This window comes from Typopeltis vanoorti, chromosome 26, assembly GCF_054136105.1.
Source record: "Typopeltis vanoorti isolate ZY-2024b chromosome 26, IOZ_Tvanoo_1.0, whole genome shotgun sequence".
NCBI lineage: Eukaryota > Metazoa > Arthropoda > Arachnida > Uropygi > Thelyphonidae > Typopeltis > Typopeltis vanoorti.
In genome coordinates, this window is record NC_143574.1 from 6,350,662 (window position 1) to 6,377,575 (window position 26,914).

Genomic DNA, 26,914 nt, shown 5'->3' on the forward strand with positions numbered 1-26,914 from the left:
ATTAATTGTTATGCAACTTTCTCTATACATATTAGCATGTCTCCTGCGATTTTATTATGTAATTATATTATAATAATATGTATGTCATATGAATGTACATATATATGCATATAATAAAAATGAATTACATACATTTTTGTAACTTTATGCACATTGTAACCTGGATGAGCTGTTGCTCTTAGGTTACACACACATGATTGTTCAACATTTTGTACTATTATAGGAAGTTCACACAAATAAATTTTACTAGTTAAAAAAAAATATAATAATTCTACCCTACGGTTCTTTATGAACTGGTCAATAACATCGTCATAAAAAGTTAGTTGTAACTTAATTTTCCCAAGTAACACGCACACTTGTAAAGGCTGCTGAAGCTCACTGGCTAGCTACGTTGACTGCGTATGGCCCGTGGTTTAAGCAACGGGTGAGACGCGTGAAATGGCTATGCATGCATGAAATCATAGTGCCGCTGCGAGGACCTGTAAGCTCCTACAACCGAACAAGCCAAGGTAGCTTTGACTAGACGAATAAGCATCGGCTTCGATACACAACGCAAAGTTCAATTATTGCAGCGCAAGTTTAAGACTTCTTCTGTCTACAAAAATAAAAGCCTAAATGGAATGCTTATAAATGCATGTATTTATTAACAAATAAATAGTACTTCTTTCTCAATTAATGAGCTTGTGCAGCAAGCACGGAGAATTCACCACTGGTTGACACTGATGATGGCCTGTAATATTCAGGCTGAAATATGAATCATGTTCAAAAAAAAAAAAAAAAACTTTTCAAATAGCATGCTAACCGGTACAGAGAGCATGCTGAGTGCACCTAGCAGCAGATTATGACAAAGAACTGCCATTGTGCCAAATGAGCACGTGCACAAGCTGTTTGTCAGATTAGTGACAATGAAAGAGCTTGAAGAATAATGTGTTTGTGTGTGTGAAATTACGCTGCAAATTTGGTAAAATTTTACAGAGACATTTCAATTGCTTAACCAAACATACGGGAAGACTGTATGAGCCGAATGCAGTGCTAGGAGTGGTTTAAGCATTTTAAAAAGGGCAGAATGTCAGTCGGTGAAGATCCCAGGCCTGGACGACCTTCCACATCAACAGAAGATGACAATGTCGAGAGAGTTTGTGCTGATTTCATGGAAATCGTTGTTTAACTGTCCGAGAAGTTGCTGACAAAGTGGACATCAGCATAGGATCTTGTCATCAAATTTTGACTGAAAAACTTCAGATGTGTCGCGTCAGTGCAAAAACAACCAATCCGTGTTTGTTGACTGATGATCAGAAACAGCAAAACATCTGACATCCATCATGCACTATCAACCCTATTCTCCAGACTTAGTCCCAGAAGACTTTTTCCTGTTTCCCAAAGTTAAAACCACTTTGAAAGGATGTCATTTCCAAACCATAGAGGAGATTCAGGAAAATGTGACTGTAATTCATGAGGAGTTGAACAATTAGTTCTAGCTCGTCGCATTAAACATTTTATGATTCCTGTTTTTTGATAAGGATGATGAGCAGATTGTTTCAGAATATAACATCCAGTGAAAGTGGGTTTTCTGTAAACTGTTGTTGTTAGAATACCTGAAGGTGAACGGATTGAGAAGAATGTCTAAAAAGGATAATTTGTTGTCTTCACAGAAAGTGTGTTCCTGGAAGCATTCCAACAATGCCAGAAATGTTGGGAATGGTGTATCACCAGTAGAAGGGACCACTTTGAAGGGGACAGTGTTGTAAAATGAGCAATAAAGTCTTTATACCAAAAGTTTGGTCTTTTTTTTTTTTTGAACATGGCTTTAAATAAATATTATTTACTTACTTCCATGTGTTTTCATGTGAATTAAAGAAATCTCATGGCACAAGTATCTCTTAAAGAACAGCATTATTAAAAATGGCAAGAAGCATTGATAACTGGAAGACGACAGAAATATGGCTTACTGGACAGGTGTCAGCCACCCTACTCCACTCAAAACTTCCTTCCACAAAAGAAGTCATGGCATTGTTTTTTCGTTAAAAAAAAAAGAAATTATGCAAACAACAACAGAGGCAGCCCATTCCACAGCCTAGGATGTTTTGGTGATCAGGGAAAAGGCAAGAATACCTACAAAGTTAGAGAAAGGGAAAATCTTCAAAAGAGTAAGAACAAAGTTGGGAATTCAGAGATATCAATGTGAAATGGAAAATGAGTGGGGAAGTCAAAGATCTCTTTGACATAGACCATGCCAATAACTTCAACATGTTGAAAATCCTAGAAGACAAGATTCCTGTTATCACAGAGAGAAAAAAAAGGTTACAAAGGGAAAATGGGAAGTGTAGACAGAGCACTTGCAAAGAAAGAAGCTGCAGAAGAGAAGTGAGAAGAAAATTTTAGAAAGAGAATGGAAAGTGAAAATGAAAAGAAGGTTAACTGCTTTCAGCAGGTTACTTTGATGTCTTCATTATTTGAAAGTGAGGGAAATGATTCTTACAATGAACAAGCAGATGATGAAGATGAATACTTTCTAGGTTTTGAAAATCTGGATGTTCAGGAGTCAGTTCAATTAATTAAGAAGCGCAAAGGAATTTTGAACATTCGCATATTTACTATTAGGCTCTATGTCGAAGCCTACTTCCAAGCTCCATCTCGTCCTAGGAAGGAATGATCTGCAGTACCTGAAGGACATTTATCTGTAGAAGGAAGTAATGAAAATTAAACAAGTTACACCTGCTAGAGTAGATAGAGTAGATCCAGCCATAATAGTTTCTATGCAATCAGAAGACTTTGTGACATCAAACACTGCAGTTCTCTATCACCAAACTTTCCTTTGATTGCCTGAACAAGGATGCTGATGAGTGGAATGAAAAAAAAAGTAATTCCAGTTGGTAAAAAAGACCATTCAATGCATGAGGGTTGTCAACAACACTGTTGACAACCCTCATGCATAAAAAAAGAGTCACAGCCATGATAGAAGAATACAACAAACTGCACACTAAGGACAAAGAATAGAAACAGTTTCTTTTGTTGGTCATAAGTGACTACAGGAAAAAGTGTCCTGATCACAAAGCTGCTAAAAATAATAGCAATAAAACTAGTAAATTTTAAAATTTGTAAACTTTGTATAAAGTTTGAATAATAAAGTTACATTTCATTTCCTCTATAACTGAAATTCACATTTATTTCAAAAAATAAATGTTAAAAATTACTAATTAAGTGTATAGATCTTGACATATTAAAATTCACTGAGATTCCTAAGCATACTTTCAACTGTTTTAAATGTTCAGTTTTTCTTTCTTTCTTTTTTTTTTTATTATTGCGAAAACAATGAACAGGTTCCTGATACGAAATTCAAAACATTGAAAATTTGCTATTTTTAAGAAACACACACACACATACGAAAAGCGGAAGTGCATTGCTAGTTGCATTGCGAAGAAGAAACTAGGAGAAATGTATTACAAAATAAAAATGATGGCTGCAAAGCAAGTAATCATAATGGGAAACTTTAATTATCCAAACATTGATTGGATAGCAGTGAAATCTTATGAGAAGAATGAAACTGAATATATTGGGATGTTGCAAGACTTCCTCAAGCAGCATGTGGCAGAAGGAACTCGAGGTAAAAAGTGTTGTATCTGATTATAGTATCAGAGGCAGTTTAAATTAAAAATATAACTATTTTGCTTCTGGTTGATAACAATGTTCATGCAGTACTAACTTTGGAAGTGACTAAGTTCATAAATGCTGTATTCAGAAAACATTACATGCTGAACTGCAAAGCAGTAAATTATGACTTAATGAGAAGTATGCTGGGTTCTGTGCCTTGGTACTGGCTGTTAGATGGAGAGAATATGGGCAGTGCATGGGAGGTATTTAAAAAATACAGTCGAACTTCGTTATAATGAGCACTGAATTACTCGATAAAAAAATAGATTCAAAAAACAAAGTATTAGAGAGAGAAAAAATTATTATTATTATCTGAGACCTTCAGAGAGTCAAGGACTCATTGAGGGAGGCATATCTTCCCTTAAATTCATTCATACTACATGCATTCACTACCCCCTAAAGGCAAACCATTCACTCACTGATCTGTAGGAGAAAAACCCAGCTCTTACTCCTTTCTTGACTTAACAAACTGAACTTCCATGGATGCCCCTATGTTCAATCCCCACCTTCCATACAACAAAAAATTTCATCAGATGCTATCCTATAATACCCATTCAAAAGTTTATTATTATTATTCAGGCCTCCATGGAGTCAAAAGACTCATCGTGGGAGGTCCTTCCTAAGCAACACAAAGTCTATCAAGACTCATCGAGGGGAGGTCCCCACCCTGAGAAACACAAAGTCTATCATACCAATCCTTAAACTCATTGACCGTTCTCACCACTCCATCAGGCAATGCATTCCATGGTTCAACCACCCTCCATGCAAAGAAATCACTCCTCACCCTCTTGCAAACAGTTTCCTTTCGTAACTTCCAGGGATGGCCTCTTGTCATCACTCCTTCCTGCTGTTCAACTAAGCGAAAGAACTCCCCAGTGTCAACCCTGTAACCACCTCTCAACAGTTTAAAAGTCTCAATCATATCACCTCTCCTCCTCCTATCCACCAAACTCAGCAGTCCACATTCCCTCAGCCAATCCTCATAACTAACATGGTACAGTCCTGAAACGATCTTTGTCATTTGCCTTTGTACCCTTTCCACAGTTAATTTATCCCCTTCAAATCCTGGTGACCAAATCTGAGAACAATAGTCTAAGTGTGGTCTGATCAGAGACTTATACAATGGAATGATAACCCTTTTATCTCTGCAGGTCAGTGTCCTTCTCATTATTGCAGCAATCCTCTGTGTTACCTTCACCACCTTTGCCATATGTCCCCTAAATTTCAGATTTTTATCAATCATCAACCCCAGATCTCTTGCCTCCCCTACTTCCTCCAGTATAACTCCTCCCATAGAGTATGCAGCATCCCATCGATGTTTCCCAAACCTCAAGACATTACATTTTGCTGCATTAAACCGATAACCCCATTCATTTGCCCATCTATCTAGCTTATTCAAATCCTCTTGCAAGGCTACTATCTGCACTATTACTAATAATCCTTCCCAGCTTCACATTATCTGCAAACAACTGAATATCCCCTTGCAATCCACTGACATTTCATCCACTGACATCCCCTAAATTTCAGATTTTTATCAATCATCAACCCCAGATCTCTTGCCTCCCCTACTTCCTCCAGTATAACTCCTCCCATAGAGTATGCAGCATCCCATCGATGTTTCCCAAACCTCAAGACATTACATTTTGCTGCATTAAACCGATAACCCCATTCATTTGCCCATCTATCTAGCTTATTCAAATCCTCTTGCAAGGCTACTATCTGCACTATTACTAATAATCCTTCCCAGCTTCACATTATCTGCAAACAACTGAATATCCCCTTGCAATCCACTGACAATGTCATTGATATAAAGGTTAAACAATATGGGTCCCAGTACTGAGCCCTGTGGGACCCCACTTGTAACCCTCTGCCTCCCTGAAACTGTCCCACCATATACAACTCTCTGATACCTATCGGACAGTCAATCCTGAATCCAGTTGACCAATCTGACATCCAGACCCATGTGCTGCAATTTAAGTATCACCTCTATCATATCACCCCTCTTTCTCCTGTTAACCAGAGTCTGTAATTCACATAATCACAATCTGTCCTCATAATCTAAATCCCATAATCCAGATATAATCTTTGTAACTCTTCTTTGCACCCTTTCCACAGCTTCTTTATTAGAAGCTGTGGAAAGTGTAACTCTTCTTTGCAGACCACACTTGGATTATTGCAATAATCCAAGTGGTCTTATCAAAGCCTTAAAAAGAGGCAAAATGAATTCCTTATCCATACATGTCAAGGTTTGCTTAACCATTGCAATTATCCTCTGAGTTGTATTTCTTTAAATTCTTATCCACTAATACATCAAGAACCCTTACCTCTTCAGTTTCTTGTAGCATAACTCCACTAATATAATATGCTGCTGGAACTTTAATCACGCCAAAGTGCATAACTTTACACTTACTAACATTAAACTGACAGCCATTTTCGTTTGTCCAAATTCTAGCCTATTCAAATCATTTTGTAAGTGCTAAGTGCTGAATATCAGTAGCATCCCTAATTACCTTGCCTATCTTTGCATCATCAGCAAACATTAAATTGCACATCTAATGTTAGACCCGGTCTGATGTCATTAATGTACAGATTAAACAATAATGCCAAAGGACTAAACTCTGAGTACAGCACAGGTCACCTTAAATCTGGCAGATTCACACTCATGGTTTCCCACTTTTTTGATATCCGCCTGTCAACCATCTTGTGATCCAAGTCAAGAGTATATTCTGCCATATTCTCTAGTTTATGCAACAGCCTTTCGTGTGATATCCTATCAGATTTAAGGTGACCAGTGGATAAAGGGAATGGATATACTATGATAATGCTGCTTTAGAAAAATCCAACATTATCATGGTGTATCCATTCGCTTTACCCAACTCGGTCATAACGTGGTTATAAAATATGAGCAATTTGCTAAAACATGACCTTCCTTTAGTAAACTCATGCTGCTCCTTGCAGCATATAGCATTTGTTTGTCTATCCATTTCTGTATGCAAGTTCTTATCAACTTCTCTAAAATCTTCACTATAACACCAGAGAGACTGATAGGTCGGTAGTTAGACACATCAGTTTTTGCACCACCCTTGTACAATTGAACTATCATACATTACTTCCATTCCTGAGCTGAGACTCAAGTTATACAAACATGTGAAAGGCCTAACCAATTTGGTGGAACATTCCTTTAGCAAACAGGCTGATATTCCATCTGTCCCTATAGAGAAATTCTTATCCAGGTTATGCAACAGCTCTTCAACCTCATTTTCATTCACATCTAACTCTTCATCCAATGTAACAGTAGCACTATGTACCATGTTACACATGTCTGGTTGATATATCTCAGCAAAGTGATACTTATTAATTAAACTACCTCATTAGCTTCCAGCATTCAATAAAATTATTCTTCTACATTCGTTCTTTCTTTTGCTTGTGGGATAACAATAAAATTCTTTTGGATTGTCTTTAGCTTGCATGCAATTTCTTTCCATACTATGATATAGCTTTCTGTACAATAATCAAACTAAGATGTTACTTTTCTGGCCTAAGCTTTATATATTTCATAACTCCTCTCACTCTTATTCTCATGATATTCTTTCCATATCATCTTCTTCTTGTGGATCTCTTGCTTAATAAGGTTGCACATCCATTTCACTCCCAACCTATTTATTCTTCAAACACTAGGGATACATTCAGATACCATCTCATTTAAACACTTTTTCAAAGATTCTCATGCATTCAGTAACTGATACCATGGGACCAAAGATAGTACTCTCCTAAGTTGATAATAATTTCCAGCATGTAAACCTTTTCTATATGCAACCTCAACTATAGAACAATAAGCCTTATTAGCCATCCAAGCAAAATCATGTTAAAAATGTTATTGTCAAAAAAAAAAAAAAAAAAAAAAAAAAAAAAAAATAGAAAGCAGACTATCAGATGAACAAGCAGGTTTCTGGAAGTCCACAAATACAATCGACCATATTTTTACAATACACATAGTAGGTGAAAAATACATAAAACATAACAAAATAATTTGTTACAACTTTTTAGCCCTTCAAAAAGCTTTTGACTCAATATGGCATGAGGCATTATGGAAAATTTTAGAATATTATGGTATAGACAATAAAATCATCAGGATTATTAAATCTTTTACTCCTCTTCTGATATGAGAATGGAAATTAAAAATTACAGCAGTGAACCGTTCCGGGCAGAATGGGGAGTAAGACAGGGATGCATCTTGTCCCCTCTTCTTTTTAATTGTTTTCTGGAATATGTCATAGATGAAGCTTTTTTATGAATATGACACTGGAATAGTAGTTGGCAGACTAAGAATAAACAACTTACGTTTTGCAGATGATATCGATCTTCTGGCAGAAAGTGAAGAAGAATTACAAGAGATAACCAGCCGCATTTTTGGAACATTAAAAAAATATGGATTATACATAAACCTGCAAAAAAACAAAACAACGATAACCTCAAAATTAGACATTGAACCCTTAAAGATACAAATCGACAATAAACAAATTGAGAATATAAACAAGTTCACTTATCTAGGAAGCACGCTGAGTTAAGATGGTTGCTCCAAAACTGACATTAAATACCAAATTGCTAAGGCAACTGTGGCCCTACAAAAGTTAAAACCATTGTGGAGAGATAACAGAATAGAAATCACAACCAGGCCTGGACTTTATTGAGGGAAGATGAGAGGAGACTCCTGTCTCTTGAAATGAAAACTTACAGAAGACTCTTGAGAATTCCCTATACTGTTCACGAAACCAATGAAAATGTTCGGAAACTGATTAATTTTATAGACAGGAAAAAAAAAAAAAAAAAAGGGAAAATATTCTGACAGTCATCAGAAGAAGACAGATGAAATGGTTCGGATGGTTCGGAAATGGTTCGGCTAATGGCATTCCAAAGCAAACACTAGAAGGAATCGTTCCGGGATCAAGGGTTCAGGGTCGACTTCGATTAAAATGGACTGATAACATCAAAAAATAGACAAATTCCTCCCTTTCTTAACTGACATCAAGAACAAGAGACTGAGATGACTGGAGGAGGATAACAAAGAACATCATCTACCAGCCATGAATGACCCAACGGTCCATTTAGGACTATGGGAGAGAAGAAGAAGAAGAACCTTTTCTAATCAGAGCATCGATACAATTAGGTTCTTCCCAAGAAAGCACAGCGTGTCACTGTCACCAATTAGTGGTAAAATAGCTACATTCTTAGCAGAAACCCCTTCTGAAGCTATGAGCAAATCCAACACTCTTTGACCTCGAGTTCCTTCTTTCACATGCTGCTTGAGAAAGTTGTCTCACAACAATTCAATAAATTCCTCTTCTTTCTTATCATGAGATTTCTCTTCTGCCCAATCAATGTTTGGAAAATTAAAGTCACCCATAATGATCATTCATTTGAACCCATAAGGCTAAATTGGTGATGCATTTCTTTATTCCCTGAAACTGAGCTGCCAGGATTGTAGCAACACCCCCACCATATATTTCATTCTGTTAGCCTCCACTTCACACCAGACAGACTTAAACTCAAGAAGAAGAACGATGTAACGATTATTAATGATGGTAACAATGTGCACTACACTGGACATTATTACCATCGTTGATTTTTTTGCATTTCTACCCTAACTGGACTTAAGTCATCTGATATCATTAGGTACTCCTCTTCTTTGCCTATCACTTCTGTCATTCCTAAAAATAGTATACCCATTACATTCGATCCCATTTACCATATATGATTCTGACTGCCAGGTTTTACTAATGTCAACAATCTGAGGTCACATCATATTCAATACAGCAACGAACTCGGCCTCTTTGTTTCTGATGTTCCTGGCATTTGTGTATAGACATAATAAATTACCACCTGGCCTATTCTTATAATTAGATATGCAATCTATTTTGTCTTGTTCTAGAACTTCCTCTTTTCCTCCCCAGACATATTCAAAACATCCGAATCCAAAGCATATTTTCCCACTCCTTTGCTATATACATAGCCATGTTCGAAGAGGTTCATATCTTTATCATGTTTGCATACTATAGCTGAACTTTAACACATATTTTTCCCATTCTTCCCTAATTTTTGTTCTAGATATTATTTGTATGAATATGCTTGTATAAATTACAATGCATGTAATATTAAACACAATTTATTTGCCCAAGATTTTAAAACCATATACTTAATACTAAACACAGTTTACTTCTCCATAATAAAAAACAATACTAATCATAATAAACATGATTTCGATCCATTCATTTGCCATTATTGGCTCTGCAGATCAAGACTCCCTAATTTTTGCATGAACACGTAATGTTTGGTTTTTAAATCAATCCAGTCAACAACTTAGATACAAAATCGTCACATCTAAATTGTTTAGCAAATTTTTCCACTTGAGCCTTCAAGATTGAACTGTCTACTGATAATCCAGCACTTCTTTGTGTAGTGAACATTTGAAACAATACTTCATCAATGTTCATAATCTCGCAGTTCTAATTTTTTTGGTTTTGGTTATGTTGTTTTCCAGTGCGAATATGTAAACATCTTTGTTTTTAGACAATGTTGATACTGCTGAAGAGGACAAAGAAAACTTTTTTACGCATTTCAACAATTTCCCTACACGTTATAACTCATGAATAATTTCAATTTTTTAACAAACTAAGAGACACTTTCTTTTAATAGACATGTTTCTGAAGGAAGGGGTTGTGTATAACTGATTTTACAGTTGTGGCTGTGTTTGGGTTAAGTGAGAGGAGATCCCAGGAGACTAAAAATTAGAGGAGCAGGTAGAGTGGGGTGTTTCCCAAGGACAAGATTAGGTTATAAACAAGGCCTTTAAACTGATGCAGGTAGTCATAAAAACTAAGCCACTCGTTTCATTTTTGTCTATTCCAAGAACTACCCAAGCAATTAAGAATGCTCACATTCTTAATTGTTTGGGTAGCACGTCTGTAATTGCTCATTACAGACATGCTCTCATTATTTTGTTGCTAGTTACAACAAAGCTCAACTGTACTTCAATGATGCAGCATCAAAATGTGCCTCTAGAGTTCAAAAAATAAATAGGGTAGGAGTGAAATAGATGTGTAATCTAATTAAGCAAGAGATTTGTAAGAAAAAGATTATGTGGAAGGAATACCATGTGCATAGGGATGATGTCAGTTATGAAAATTATAAGGAACAGGCCAGAGAAAAGTTACAACTGTTGTGTAGAAAGCAAACTCTGGTTATGGCACTGAAAACTAAAGACAACACAAAAGAATTCTATCAGAGAAAAATTCAAGTGAAAATGTAGATGGTATGCAAAGGACAGATACAAAAGAGACTGTTCAAATAATGAATGCCCATTTTGCTAAAAGCTATCAATCTAGTGTATGCAACACTAAGCTTATTGCTGTCTCTTCACTGGATGAAGAAACTCAAGTATACGAGAAGTAGATACTAGAGCTGTTGCACAAACTAAATAAGAATTTGGCAATAGGGACTGTTGGGATATTAGCAAGGATGTTAAAAGAGTGTTCATATAATTTGAGTCTCAAACCAGAAGATACCACAGGAGTATAAAGAAAATATGGTAATCACATTGCACAAGGGTGATGTATCCAACTATTGAATTATCAAGATCTCTGGAATGGCAGTGAAAATTTTGGAAAAGTAAGTTAGAGCTCACATACAGAAATGGGTTAACAGAAAATCTCTATTTGCAATGAATACCATGGGTTTACTATGGGAAGGACTTGTTTGAATAATGTGCTCATATTTTATAATAATGTGACCAATGAGTTAGACAAGGGGAATGGTAACATCACGATATTTTTGGACTCTGCTAAAGAGCTTTTGAGAGGATTCAGCATAAATGAATACGTTGGAGGATATGGGAATGGATTATAAATTACTAGTTTGGATAAGAGAATGGCAAATGGATGAGTGACTGATATCAAAAAGTGGTTTATAGGAGATGTAGGCCTACAGGATGTAAGGTGACGAGCAGTATACTACAGGGAGCAGTGAAAACCCACTGTTATTCAAAATTTACATTAATGACATTGGGAAGGATTTAACAGATAGCATACAACTATTTGCTGATGATTCAAAGATAGGAAGAGTAATAAGGAATGCAACTAACATGTAGTACATGCATAATGATTTGAATAAGCAAGAATTATGAGCTTGTTAAAATAGCTTTTAGTTCAATGTTAGTAAATGTCCAGTCCACTTTGATGTAATGAGATATCTAATGTCATATTATATTGGTGGGATTATGCTAGAAGAAACTGGTCAGGCTTGGGATCTTAGAGTTTTAGTACATAGGGAAGTTGAAGTTGAAGTTCAAGGGCCAATAGCAAAGAATGCAAATTCAACTCAGAGAATAATTGCAATGCTGAAACAAATCCTGACATGTAGAGATAAGTCACGTTTCGTCTTTACAACACCTTGATAAGACCTCACTTGGACTACTTTGCTCATGTCTGGTCTCTGTAGTGATTTGAATACGGTATAGAGATGCAAAATATAGTGTTAAAATGATATCAGGATTATGGAAAATGCAGATTATGAAGACTGACTGAGAAGTTGTGGACTACAGCCACTAGTAAACAGGAGAAAGAGAGGAGTATGATTGAGACTTATAACTTTCTGAAAGGGCCATACAGAATATCAGTAGATGGAATTTTTCATTTTACAGAGGGTGGGGAAAGGATAAGAGGGCATCCTTGGAAGTTGAAAATGAATGGAGTGCCATTGGAGGTGGTGAGTAGGTAGTGTGAATGAATTCAAAAACAGGTGTGACAACTAGTGTGGGTAATATGAGATAGAGGGCATCCCTCAATGAGTCCCAGACTCCCTTCAGGTCTCTCTTAATTATAATATATATAAAAAGTGGGATTTGTTTCAAAAAAGCAATTTTCTGAAAGAATAACTGTTTGCATAAAATTCTTAAGGAATACAGAAGCATATTCTTTCAGAAAATGACCCAAGAGTGGTAAGTCCCATAATACGGTCTGTTATCATAACTGCTTATGAGGTAAACATGTAACATATTTTGTTAGCGAACCACACCATCTACACCAATTTCATCTACTGCCCCCCCCCATGCTAGTATTTTCATAGATAATCACATGGCTGGAGAGCAGATATGCTAACCACTCAGCCAACCAGGCTGGCATGCTCTGGTGTTTCTGATTTATGCAATGAGAAACAAATTCAATTTATAGGAGAGAAACCCTGCAACCTCTCTAAAGACTGGTTAAGTCGCCTTAACCAGCTGAAAAAGTTTCTTGCATCGTAGGTAAGATTCACAGAGGTCTTTCCAACCAAAGGCCATCAATAACAGAACTCTAGGGGATATTTTATTAAACATACTTACTAAATAAATTTTTGTGAGATTTAATGAAAAAAAATTCCAAAGGGATTGCCTCAGTAATCATCTATTTCAATATTTCTTGTCGTTTAGTATTATGTTTCACAAAAGTACATATTAGCAATTTTCTATGTTATATTAAACTGAAATTAGAAACATCCATAATTTTTTTATATTTAATAATCATATCATATAAAGTTTGCTTGCTTGGTATCAGAATTCAATACTAAAACATTTTTAAAAAATTTAAATCTTTCAGTATACCTCCCTTTATAATATTATAACTATAGATTTGAGTAAAAAAACAAAGAAATGTAAATAATAGTAAAATTCCCTGGTCAGGTGATCTTAAATTACTCACAGTAATTCAGCTCTTCACTGTATATATTACCTGAGGATCTGTTTGGATTTCAAAATGATTGTCACACAAATGGCATTTCATCCGAAATTTATAGACTGGTGTTGTATAGTACATTCCAACTTTAGATTTTTCTGCATTATATCTTACACCCATGCCTATATGCTTTCCACAGCCACCACACCAAATATTGAATGGCATTTCAAATCTGTACAAGGGAGAAAAGAAACATTAAACAGTGAAAGACTGAAATCGGAATAAATAATGCTCCTTTAAAAAATTGTATGCATATTTAATTGCCAAAAAATCAGAACCCCAACCTTGGTATCATATCTTCACATCCTAATAGAGCTTGAATTTAATGTGGCAATGACTGAAAGGTATATCTGGAGATATGAAGCATTGTATGTGTAAATGCCTCTATTCCCTTAAGCAATAAGGTCAGTATTCTCATCTTTCAAGTTGAGAATAGGATGGTATCCTTTACGACTTGAGGAGTGCAGAAGACTACTGATATCACCATTTTATTCTGCAATCCACTGACAGAAAATGAATAAGTGCATTATCATTTTTCAAGCATAATTATCTTATAAGAGAGAAGTTACTCAGGATTGTGTTATGAACTGATAGACAGTAATAATTAAATATATGATGATGCTATCATCCATTTATTCACTACTTCCTTCACCCTGTTGACAGCAGAGTGAGATGAGAATGGTAAACTGCCTCATGCAGCTGTTTCCATACTAGTTCTGCTGTCTTCATAACTGGTTAGTTTCACTTTGTGAAAACAATGTTAAGGCCTGTCTATAAGTCAATATATCACATACAAATTAAACAACAATGTACCCAAAACAGACCCCTGGGACACACCACTGATGACTTTCCTTCTCTGGGATATCACTCCCCAATACCAACTTGATACCTATCAGACAGTCAATCTTCAATCCAATGCACTAATCTACTATCAACCCCATCTGTTCCAATTTAATTCTCAGCTTGTCATGTGGCAATCTATCAAAGGCTTTAGCAAAATCTAAATATACCACATGTATGCTTTCCCTTTATCCAATGCACCTGTCATCTATTTTTGTAATAAATTAATTCTTTTTCTTCAACATTTCTGTTATCTGTTCAATTATTTATGATAATTTATCATCATCATCTTCCTTATACCCTCTTTTACCTTGCAGTGTCGAGGGTCCATTGATCATCGGACCTCACTCTGTTTACAGGATAAGGTGGTCAGCCTTATGCCCCGGTGTATCCTATGGCCTGTAGTGTTGAGTTCTCAAGGCCAGTTTGCCTGCTTTGTGGGATGAAAAACCCCAAAATAAACTGGGGAAAAAACCCTGCTGTCCACGCCTAAGACTGGCTAACTTGGCTATGGCTGAGGATGATCCTTCAGCTCCTCGCGTCACCGACAGGAATCGAACCTAGGACACTCCTTCCCCAGGCATATGGTTGCGAAGCGCATAGCCACTAGGCTAACCACGCGGATCAAGGTACATCCGCAACTATGGTATATCAGTTTAAGTCAGTCTATGAATTTCAACTTTTTTCACAAGAGTGTTCTCATTCAACTGTTTTATTTTATGTAAGACTTCTTATTGCTTCTCCCTCCCCCTACTTTACTCTAAGTTTACAGTATATGCAGTACTGGTAAAAATGCCTGCTTCCACAATGTATTTTTTTTTTATATTATATTTGACAAGAAATTATTTCTTGTTTATTTGTAACCTAGTGGTAAAACTTTCTATATAATGCTAGACTATTATATTTTTAATTCTGGTCACTAACTGGAGGAATTGTTCTAAGCCTTTATTTAACCAGATTAAAGCCAAAGGTGCCAAATAGGATAATCACTGCAACTTCACCTTTACATGCTCTTAATAATGTTCTCATTCTCCTAATGCCTTCTATAGTCTTTCTATAGAATCCTGAATAGTTCAAACACCAAGTCATCTTGCCTATTGCACTCAAAAGTTTGTGCTCCAGAACACAAGCATATCTTATCCTGCCTTGAACATCATCATCAGCCAATTTTTTCACTACATGTAAGCCCACTAACTTATCAGTGACCAGCAATATGGATTTCATTACTTTCAACGTACTTCCAATCTGAAAGATAAGGGTCAAAGCTGTATAATTGAGAGGAGACCTCCACATAGCCTTTAAAGGAATGCGAAGAACTGACCAGGGCTTCTGACCTAATGTCCAATCCTCACCTTCTTGTGGTGCACCCTGTTGGGTATCTACTTTGATACTAAACGAACGAGGATGGGCTGGCAATTTGGGATTTAGCCGACCAAATTGTATTCTTATTGGTTAAACCAAAATAAAAAATGATGGTACAACATGACAAAATTTCATGCCGGCTGGGGCATCGCCCGGTTAAACAAGGCCCCCGTTGTTTTCGCCAGGGAACCAGGGTGAACAGCGAAAAGTCAGCTACTGGAACAAATCTGAAAAAACCCCAACTCAACATCACCAGAATTAAAGATCGGTACTATCAACGTAAGAAGCCTGAATGGCAAAGAAATGGAGCTAGCTGAGGAATTAGATAAGTACCAGATCGACATAATAGGAGTGACTGAAACAAAAAAGACCAAAACTGGTGAGATCTTTCTGAGCAATAAATACAAAATGTTATATTCAGGCAATGACAATCAAGGAAAAGAAGGAGTAGCCATAGTATTCAACACTAAATACGAGGCTAATCTTCTTGAATGGCAGGCAGTCTCAAGTAGAGTAATGTGGGCAAATATGAGAATGGGGAACTGGACAATGAGACTTATTTGTGCCTATGGTCCCACAGAAGGTTCTACTAAGGTAGAAGTGGAGGAATTTTTTTGACACTAGAAAAAGCAACTGACACAATGAAAAAGGAAAAGTTGGTCCTTGTTGAGGATCTAAATAGCAGAGTAGGAAATGATTGTGAGACATACAAAAATATTTTGGGAAAATTTGGAGAAAAGAGCAAAGCTAATAATAATGGCAAATATCTGTTGGATTTCTGCTCAGGACATGGACTGGTTATTACTAACACGATGTTCCAACATAAAAATGTGCACAAATTCACATGGAGAGAAGAGGCCAGGAATAAGAAAAGTCTCATTGATTATGTTATTGTTGATAGTGATGTTTACTCCCTGGTGCAGGACACCAGAGTGTACAGAGGATTTGAAATTGGAAGTGATCACTATTTAGTCTTGAGCAGGATAAAATTGAATTTCATATTGAAAAGAATAATATGTAAGAAAGTTTTAAAGCGAATAAAAGTTGAGCAGCTCTCAGATGTTAACTGTAGACTAAAATACAGAAAGATTATTGAAAAGAAAATGAAAGAGTTTGAGAACAGGAATCAAACCTTGGAGATTCAGTGGCAAACTCTGAAGAAAACATTGATTGGTTCTGCCAGAGAGGCATGTGGTGAGGTTGTGTGCAAGGATAAAAAAATCAGAACTCCCTGGTGGACACAGGAAGTTAAAGAGGCAGTGAAGGAAAAGAAGAAAGCATATCAAAAGTTCCTGGCAAATAAGTCAGCTTTTACTCTTACAGAATACAGAGACAAATGTAAGAAAGCTAAACAGTGTGTAAAAATAGCTAAACAAAAGTCATGGGAGGACTTTGGCAAGAATATAGAAAATAAATATCAAGAAGGTGGCAAAATATTCTGGAGGTTGTTGAAGAAGCTTAGGAATGGAGGAAAGAGTGCTGTAAAAGGAGTTAGAGATGATAAAGGTGACATGAAAACAGGAGAAAAAGATATCCTTGAAGTATGGAGTAATTACTTTGAAAAACTGCTAAATGAAACAAGCAGTGATGATAGCACAGTGATAAAAAACACTGACCAGGCATGCAGTCAGGAATACATATCCATACTTGAAGTAGAAAAAGCCATCAAAGGCTTGAAATGTGGAAAGGCAGCAGGAGTAGATGATATTCGACCAGAAACGCTGAAGTATGGTGGTATAAAAGTCTTGCAGTGGCTGCACTGCATAGTTCAGAAAGCCTGGACAGAGGGACGAATTCCCGATGATTGGAGTAGAGCTCTCATAGTACCCATATATAAAAAAGGGAAATAAAACTGAATGTGAGAATTATAGAGGTATTTCCCTACTGAGTATTCCTGGCAAGATCTATGCAAGTATACTTGAGAAACGGTTGAGAAGAATTGTGGAAGAAAAGCTTGGTGAAGAACAAGCTGGATTCAGGCCAAATAGAGGCTGTCAGGATCAGATCTTCACTTTACGACAGATAGTCGAGAAAGCATGGGAATATAACAAAGATCTGTATTTAAGTTTTGTCGATTTGTAAAAGGCATATGACAATGTGCCAAGAGAGAAGCTATTCAATACGCTGCAGTTATATGGTGTCAATGGGGCATTATATCAAGCAATACTTAGTCTTTATTTGAGTTGTAAGTCAGTAGTTAGAATTGAAGTACAGGAAGATGGTTTAATGTTAAATCTGGTGTGAGACAAGGATGTACATTATCCCCTCTGTTATTCATTATCTATATGGATCACATTATGAAGGAAAGTGGTATTAAACCTGATATCAAAATTGGAGATGCTAATGTCAGCTCTTTGCTTTATGCAGATGATGTTATACTTCTAAATAAATCCGCTACAAGCCTGCAAGATTCTCTGACTAAATTGAATAGCTGTTCTAATAGATATGGTATGAAGGTCAGCAATAAAAAGACAAAGACAATGAAAATAGGCAGAATCATTGAAAATGTCAACTGTGTTGTGAATGGAGAACCTGTAGAACAAGTAAAATATTTCAGCTAATTAGGCACAATTTTTACTGAAGATGGTAAATTAAATATAGAAATAGACAACAGGATCATCAAAGCTGGTATGGTGGGAAGTCAATTGAATAAATTCATATGGAATAAGAGAGAAATTAGTCGGAACACTAAATTAGCTATACAAGACAGTGTTCAAACCAGTTTTAACTTATGGATCTGAGAGCTTGGTCAGAAGTAAAACACTTGACCAAAGACTAGAGACCTCAGATATGAGAGTCCTGAGAAAGATTAGAGGCATGAACAGATCGCATCAATGGCAATATCATATTAAAAATGAGGATATTAGGAAAGAACTTGACATTGTCAGCATCCAGGAATGCATTAGCAGAGCTAATCTCAGGTAGTATGGTCATTTAAACAGAATAGACAAGGAAAGATTGGCAAAGGAAGTGTTCTCTGCCAGGTTGGCAGGAAAACGACCCAGAGGTAAGACCAAGATATAGGTGGATTGATACGGTACCAAGTGCCTTAGACGACAGAAATATAATATCTGATAATATTGGAGTCTTGACAAGTAACAGACTGATCTGGAGGAAAATTGTAGATAGGAAGTTAGTAATGATGTAAATTTTTCATTTAGTACTGTCATATCCTGTACACCCCTTGAGGGTACATGGCAGGAATTTGATGATGATGATTCTTCAGCATCTAGAAAATTTGGTATATATATTTTTTATTCTCACTTATACAACTATTCTTCTTATTTTTTTCAGCCATTATCCACTGCTGGACAAAGGCCTCCTCCAGTTCTTTCCACCTTTCTCTGTTCTTGGCAATGGTTGACCAATTTTCCCCAACAAAATTTGACAATTCATCACTCCACCTTCTTTTAGGACATCCTAGGCCTTGTTTCCCTTCTTTTGGAATTCAGTTCGTTAGTATGGTCGTCCATTGCTCATCTGGATAGATGTCTGGTCCATTTTGATTTTAGTCGCGCTTATGGTGAAGAATGATGTAATGATATGAGTCTGGCTTCTTATTCAGGTGTTTTGCTTCTTATCTTTTAATGTGATGCCTAGCATTTTTTTTTGTTCGAGTTGTTGCTAGTTTATCTGCCAGTGCTTTTGTTAGAGATCAAGTTTCACAACCATATGTGATGACTGGAAGTATACATTGGTTAAATGTCTTCCTTTTTAAATAGAGTGGGACATCATTGTTATGAAAAATGCTTTTCAATTTTCTGAATGCACTCCAGGCAAGTTGAACACTCCTATTTATTTCCTTTTGGAGTCTACAATTAAGATCAATGCGATGACCTAAGTATGTATATGAAGAGACTCTTTCCAAGAAATTGTTTTCTATTATGTTTTTTGGTGTTACAAAACGATTAAACATGATTTTAGTTTTTTGCTGTTTATTTTTAGACTGACTTTTCCACTTTCATGATATAGGTCTTCTATCATTGTATGAAGGTCTTCTGGAGTGTTTGCAAAAATTATGATATCATCTGCATATCTTAGGTGTGTTAAGTTTCTGTTATTAATTTTAATATCAAGGTTTGTCCAGTTTATATTATTAAATATTTCTTGAAGGACTGCTGTAAAGATTTTGGGTGATAGAGAGTTTCAAAAGTCTCACACATTTAGGATGGTACATCTAAATGAATGCTTGATGCTATCCAGAAGAAGACAATTTAATTAGCTGATGACCCCTTTCTCACAGAGCACTCTAATCACTTTCTCTTAGATGTATTTTTAAATTTATATTTTTCCATTTGTTTTGCTGAACAAATGGAAAATGGAAGAAGACATCAGAGGAATAACTTCAAAAGTTGTAAGGACACAAGCAGCTGCTGGTAAACATCCATTCACTGCCAAGCTTGAAACTTAATGAACTAACTTTGCTTCCTTCTCTTTCATTGTATTTACCTCTGCTCTTCAGAACAGTTTCCTTCAGTGTCTTCTCCAGACTGCAACCTTCAGATGCCTTCTTTTGTCTCTCTCTCTCTTGCTGTAGGCAAGAGAGTAAGAAGAAGAACGAAGTAGAAAGATGATGGAATGGTAGAAGTGGTTTCATCCTACAAATGGTAAAAAATCTTTCATGTGTGGGTTTGACATAAAAATAATAACAATAATAAATACATAAATAAAAAGGTTGTATGCCATACCCTTGTCTCTGACACTTTCAAATTATCACTAGTAATGAACCTAGCTAGACTGGTTGCCTACTGATTCCCAAAAAAGTTAGTTATAGCTAAAGGGATTCTACCTATCTCCTTTTGGAAATTTATATTTTATTTTATTTACTCCTAATTATTTGAAACAGTATATTTCAAAGGCTTCCCTTCTTGTCCACGCTTTTGCTATAATAGTACCAGTCTCAGAACAATATAATGATGCAGTCCATACAAAATATTTTTATGAATATTTTTCATATGGCTGTCTGTAATAAATGACCCCTTTTCTTTAATGTTTCTTTTGTTACAGCAATGCAATTCTTCCTCATATTTGTAACCTACATCCTTATCTCTAATTTTTCACTTACAATTTCATTTTTCGCTGTATTTATATTGAGTCTATATTCAATAGAAATCTATCTTCCATCTTATATTTTAAATCCTGTTCATTATCAGCTAATAAAGCTATATTATCAGCAAGCATGCCATATGTATCTGTACTCCATCTATAGTCACTACTCCTCCTTCACTGCATTCTCTACATATGCAGATATTCTTCTTCTGCAGCTTTTCCCACTTAAGTAGGTCGCTGTTTGTGGTGAGTCAACTCCACAACTTCCTGTCTTGGGCTGTAGCCCCATCCAAGTTCTTCATCCTCAGGTCCTCCTCCACCATCTCTTCTTTGGCTGCCCACTTCCTCTTCCTCTGCACATCCATCTGCATGACATTTCTTTCCACATACTCTTCCTCCCTCCTCATCACATGATCAAACCATCTCAACCTTGCCTCCTGTATCTTTGCTCCTAAGTTCGTAACTTTCACGGTTCCCCTTACATAGTTATTTTTCAGATGATCCTTTCTGGTCACACCACACAGCCACCAAAGCATTCTCATCTCCGCTACCTCAATGCTGCTGATGTTATTTTTCTTCAGGGCCACAGTTTCCAAAAGCATACATCATAGTTGGTCTCACTACTGTCCTGTAAATTTTGCCTTTTATACTGATCGGCACCCTCTTATCACATAGCACTCCAGCCATCTCTCTCCAGTTCCTCCATCCTGCTTGTAACCTGCATCCCACTTCCTTCTCAGCCTCACCATCCTCTTTCATTGTTAAACCTAAGTATCTAAAGTCACTAACCTTCCTGATGACATTTCCTTCCAGCTCTAGATCTGTCTCCTAGCTGCCATCCACTTTGCAATGCATATACTCGGCCTTACTTCTACTCAGTCTCATACCTCTCTCTTCCTCCAACTTTCCAGTTTGGTTGCCACTTCTTCTCTTGATTCTGCACACAACATGATGTTATCTGCATACAACATAGTCAAAGGTGCATCTTCTGATTTAAAAAGAAAAATTATAGTGTACAACCTTATACCTTTGGTGCTGATTCATTTTACTATATTTTTATTATGATTCTGGATATCAAACAATCTCTTGATTAGTCTTCTAGCTTTACAGTCAATTCTAATTTTCCATCAATTTTGACAGCCTGTTATACTATACATAATTAAGTGCCTTTTCCAAATTTGTAATCATAGGCAATGTGTGTAATTTATTTTATTATTACTGTTGTCATCTTTATTATTATTACATGACACCTCCAAGGAGTTCTTGAACTTATCATGAGAGGGCACTTTACTCCCTTACACAACTCACCATTTCCCTAACCAATCCTCCTACTACACACTATGACACGATTAACACACACCGTCTAATGTCCATGTTCTATCTACGCCAATTCAATTCATTGTTCAATTTTCATTCTGGAATTCAAATCTTCATCATAACAGTCATCTAATTATTTACTTATAATTTCCTGAAAGAATTGCAGATAAACATCAGTCCTGGATGAGAATTATTTATGTTTAAAAACAGTAACAAATCTCATATTTTAAACTAGCAAAAAAAAAAAAAAAAAAAAAAAAAAAAAAAAAAAAAAAAAACATGCCTGTGAGACCACAGATCAATTTGTCAGATGGCTTATATCAAACTGTAATAAAATGTCATAAATGATGTAAGGTTTCTCTGCAACAAAAATATAGACCAACAAGACTATACACTACAAGATTAACAATGCAACAACAATTATTTGAAGTACTGAGAGGGGCTCTAGTTACAAAGGAAACTGTAAGGTGGGAGCATAAACAAGAAAAATATACACTCATTCTCACAGACGAGAAACCCATACTTAAGGATTGAGCAATACTATTCAGCACAAAATACCATATAACTACAAAAAAAAAAAAAAAAAAGTTTACTTTCTTACCTAATAATTAAAATGCCCATATGAAGCTTTCTAGCTCTTTCACGTAAAGGATGGGTACCCCTAAATTTATTGACTGAACCTTTGTCAGGAGTCCATTCTGGAGGATAATATTTATTAACGGCCTTTCTCTCTGCCTGTAATAGGAATAAAACCAATTATAATTTAGGAAGACACGAAGTGTAGCTATCTACTAAAATACTGCTTTCAATTACTGAACAAATAATCAAAAAAGGTCTGAAATTGATGACATTACACTAATAAGTGATTCAGTATAACATTTTTTATTCTAGCAGATGAGACTGTTAGAATGGTTTAACAATGGCTTTACACCCATCAGGTTGTAAAACCATTGTATATTAGTCATGGCTGAGCAGAGTTAAATAACCCAGAAAGCCTGTTCTACAGACCAAACAGAAAACTTTTTCATGCCACTTCAATACTTGAATAAAATATTAATGATTCATATTTAATGTTGACAAACATTACCAAAAACAAAAAAATTTAACAAATTTAATTTATTTAAATAAATTGGTATTGTGGATAAAGGATAATGATTATCAATTTAATCCTGCAAAATGTAAGGTTATGCATTTCGGGTTGAAAAGGGCGCGTGCACGCACGCGCACACACACAGTATCACACTGACAGCACTGGATTGCAGGAAATTGATGAGGCTAGGGAAGTGGGAATAATGGTGGACAGATAGTTGCAGTTCAGAGGACATATTGCAACAGTTGCTAAAATAGCTCAAAGGATTACTTGGATGTCGAAAGATATAACAAGTAACAGTAAGGAAGTTATTATCCCTCTTTATGAGGCTATGATTTGGCTGCATCTTGATTACTGTGCACAGACTTGGTCACCTGGGTTTCTTGGGGATCAGGAGGAGGTAGGAAGGATTCAGAGATGGGTGAACAAGTTGGTGACAGGTCTGTGGAATGTGAGGATTACAAAATTTAGTTGATAGGTGGAAAAGAGGGGACATGACAGAAACTTATAAGATATCAAAGAGGTTTTATAAAATTGATGCAAAGAAAAATTTTCAATATATGGAAAATAGAGTACTAGGGGTCATCGCAGATGATGTGTAAGAGCATGGTTAGTAAAGGTGTGCAGACTGGATTTTTTTATGTGGAGAATGGTGAATGAATAGAATAGATTGTAAGAATCAGCTGTGAGTACCCAGCAGTGAATGAGTTTAAGAAGAGGTATGATAGGATTTGTGCATATAAAAGTTAGTGTGGTTTTCCACAATTAGTCTCCCGACTCCATGGAAATAATGATGATGATGATAATATATAAGCTGAGAAAGGGGAGTGGCATGATTACAAATGAGTCAAGTGAGCTGTGTGTGTGTGTGTGTGTATAAGAGGAATGAATGGCATGCAGTTTGTTAACATATGGGCTGAATTTGATAGATGGAAACACATAAGACTGATAGACTATACTTGAATAGATTTGGAGACAGGTGGCTGCAGAAAGCATTGTTCACTGAGAATAAAGAGGTGTATGATCAGGGAAACTAGAGCTATTAGTGTGTGTATGTGGTGAGGGGGGGGGAGGCTTGCAGGTAAATATGTTGGAATGACCAAAATATACCGAATGTAGTCTTTCTAACAATATTGAATGTTCAGATCAATACACAATGTAAAGACAGTTGTGGACACAAGGAGATACACTCTTTTGTATACTAATGTCAAAAGTTAGAAAATGAGGAGTTCCTGGCAGCGGTTGGTGCTACCTGGCCAAAAGTTATAGGCATAACGAGACTTGGGGTTAATCGAAGATGATGTAATTACAGAGACAGGATGGCAGGGATATAGTATTTTCAAGCATCATAGAGAACAGGATGGGGGAAGGGGTACTTCTAATGGCAGTAGATAAACTGCAACCAAAAAGAATAGGAAGTCAGCAGGAAGACAGAGTGTGGAATGTACAACACCTAAGACTATTTAATGTAAGAGAGAGAGACAACAGGGCAAAATATATTGCTGGCTGCCGGTATAGCAACAAGATGCAAAGGAAGATGTCAATGACATGCAACAGCAAATTGGCATAATGAGTGCAAGCCAAGTAATTATTACAGAAGACCTCAACTATGGGCTTGTAGAATGGAAAGGAAAAATATCACATGGAAGGAAGGAAATGGAATTTATAAACCTACTAAAAGATAACACTTGAAACAGCATGTGATGGTGGGGACTAAGGATTTGAAAGTGCTGAATCTAGTGACAACACAGGATTTGTCCATAATCAACGTAGCCACACCACAGTGGCTCTGACTGGGAAGTGTGTTTGAGCAGTCTTGACTCCACATGGAGGTTGCCAAAAATAAGGAATTTTCAGTTAAGAAGGGAATATATGTGGAATTACAGGGAAGATGATTATGGCAAGTTAGGCACCTTTCTTTCAATGTGAACAATGCTTATTATATCATGTATAGTGAACAATGCTTATTATATCAGATTTATTAAATGAATGCTGTTTCAATTAAATAATTTGAATAAGCTTATCCCACATGTTTTGACCATTACATCAAGGTTATCTTCAGGAATATATATATATAGATAGATAAACTATATAAACACAACATTATGGAGTGCAGATTTTGAACACAGTTGGAGATACCACCTGACTAGGACTTATTAGTATTTAGACTAATTCTGATACTTTCTGGTGAAAAATAGGAGACGTAAAGCTAGTTGTTTGTGACAATATGAAGGATGTTTGCATTGCTACAAAGGTTTAAAGGATACTGTAGAAACATGAAATTTGGCAAGACAAGTCTTCTCAGGTTCCAGAAACCAGATAAAATCTGCATGTGTAAAGATACCAAGCAATTTTATAAGCTAGGTTTTAATCCTTTTTTTTTTCCAAAGTAAGCAAACAGACAAGTAAGTCAAGTTTGCGCCTGCACGTAGTACAAGTCTGAGGCAACTCGTGGTAAAGGTGGAGTAAGCTCCGATCACTTTCCTTAGTATTTTTCCCTAATGCAAAGCACATCCCCTTGTGGAGATGTATAATGCTATGCATTAAAGGCAAGGACCACTACCCAGATTGGTTTTGACCTTTATTGAGGTCTCATCAGTGGGAGCCAGACCTAAAAATGCCAAGGTTGAAGTAATGCAGAGCTCATAAATTTTACCTAAAAAAGTTGCCACATCTGCGTGTTTTGACTGGTGGATATCAGCAAGTAATGAATCCTGCAAATATGAAAATACTACAAGAATAGGGAATCTGGTGTACTCCAAGTGCATTAAGAGAAGAAGTTTATCTTTAGGGTATTAAAGGAAAAAAGTTTTTTTATTTGTTTGTAGGTCATTTGGAGAAGTTTAGAGATATCTATACTGAGATGCCTTTGATAGTCATTATCTTGAGTACTGCTATAACCTTTCTGCATGATACAGTATATGACCTTAGTTGTCCTTAGGCCAATAAACCCCTAATCAATGAACCAAGTCTTTGATACAAGGAATGCATATTCTCTAAAATCTATACAGTTAATAGTCATTAGGCGTCGACTGCAAACAAGCGTGTATGGCCTGGCAACAAAATTGAGAGAATAAATTAGAGCGAAAGTGTGACGCTAGGTTCAAAAATTTTAAAGAATGAATGAAAGCGAAAATGTGACGCAAGATTTGAAAAGTTGAGTTGGTTAAGATGAGGCAAGAGATGAATTAAGAGAATTCGAGATATCGAAGAGTGAAAATGATGAAAACAAACAATGTCGGTATAAAAGAGGTAATGAAAGACCCGTGAGTGGGAGGATGCACAAAGTATGTTTTACTGGAGGTAGAATGAGTAGAGTGATTGAGGCATTAGATATGAATTAGATATTGGGAGGTTGTTGAGATGGAAAAGAGAATAGTATGATAGGAAAGGTAGTAAGCATGTTGCCCAGATATGAGAGAAGTGAGATGAGGCAGAGAGTAAGGATTATGAATGATATGTTAGCGGAAATGTGTGAGGAGAAAGGAGCGCACTTTGTTAATGTGTAGAATGAGTTTGAAGGACAAAGTGAACTGTATAGGAGCAATGGCCTCCATTTGAGTGGTTATGGTGTGGAGGGACTGCTGCTAGAAGGTAAAGAAGTGAGTGCAGAGAATGAATCTGATTAAGTGGAAAGCAATGTGGAAGAACGAGAAAGTAAGACTCAAGAGATTGAAGAGGTAGTTATAAATGAAGAAGCGAGCGGTATGGATATAGAGAAAGGTGTGCAAGACAGACAGGGAAACGGGGAGGCTCAGGATGGATAAAGGAACACAGCATGAGAAAGGTAGATACTCCAAGAGGATATGTACATAAAAAGGGAACGGAATGACCTGGGATC

The 26,914-nt window shown here is 36.3% G+C and overlaps 1 protein-coding gene across 3 annotated transcripts in view; it reads right to left on the reverse strand.

Annotated features, from left to right (window-relative positions):
- The window catches only part of LOC150092289 (coiled-coil domain-containing protein 130 homolog), a 115,851-nt gene that overhangs the window by 81,994 nt on the left and 6,943 nt on the right, over positions 1 to 26,914 (reverse strand). For all 3 annotated transcript variants that reach the window (XM_090414952.1, XM_090414951.1, XM_090414950.1), the window contains exons 2-3: positions 22,585 to 22,718; positions 13,413 to 13,587 (exon numbers count right to left, since the gene is read on the reverse strand). In XM_090414952.1, the coding sequence (XP_090271078.1) occupies positions 13,413 to 13,587; positions 22,585 to 22,718 (309 nt within the window). The remainder of the gene's footprint in view (positions 1 to 13,412; positions 13,588 to 22,584; positions 22,719 to 26,914) is intronic.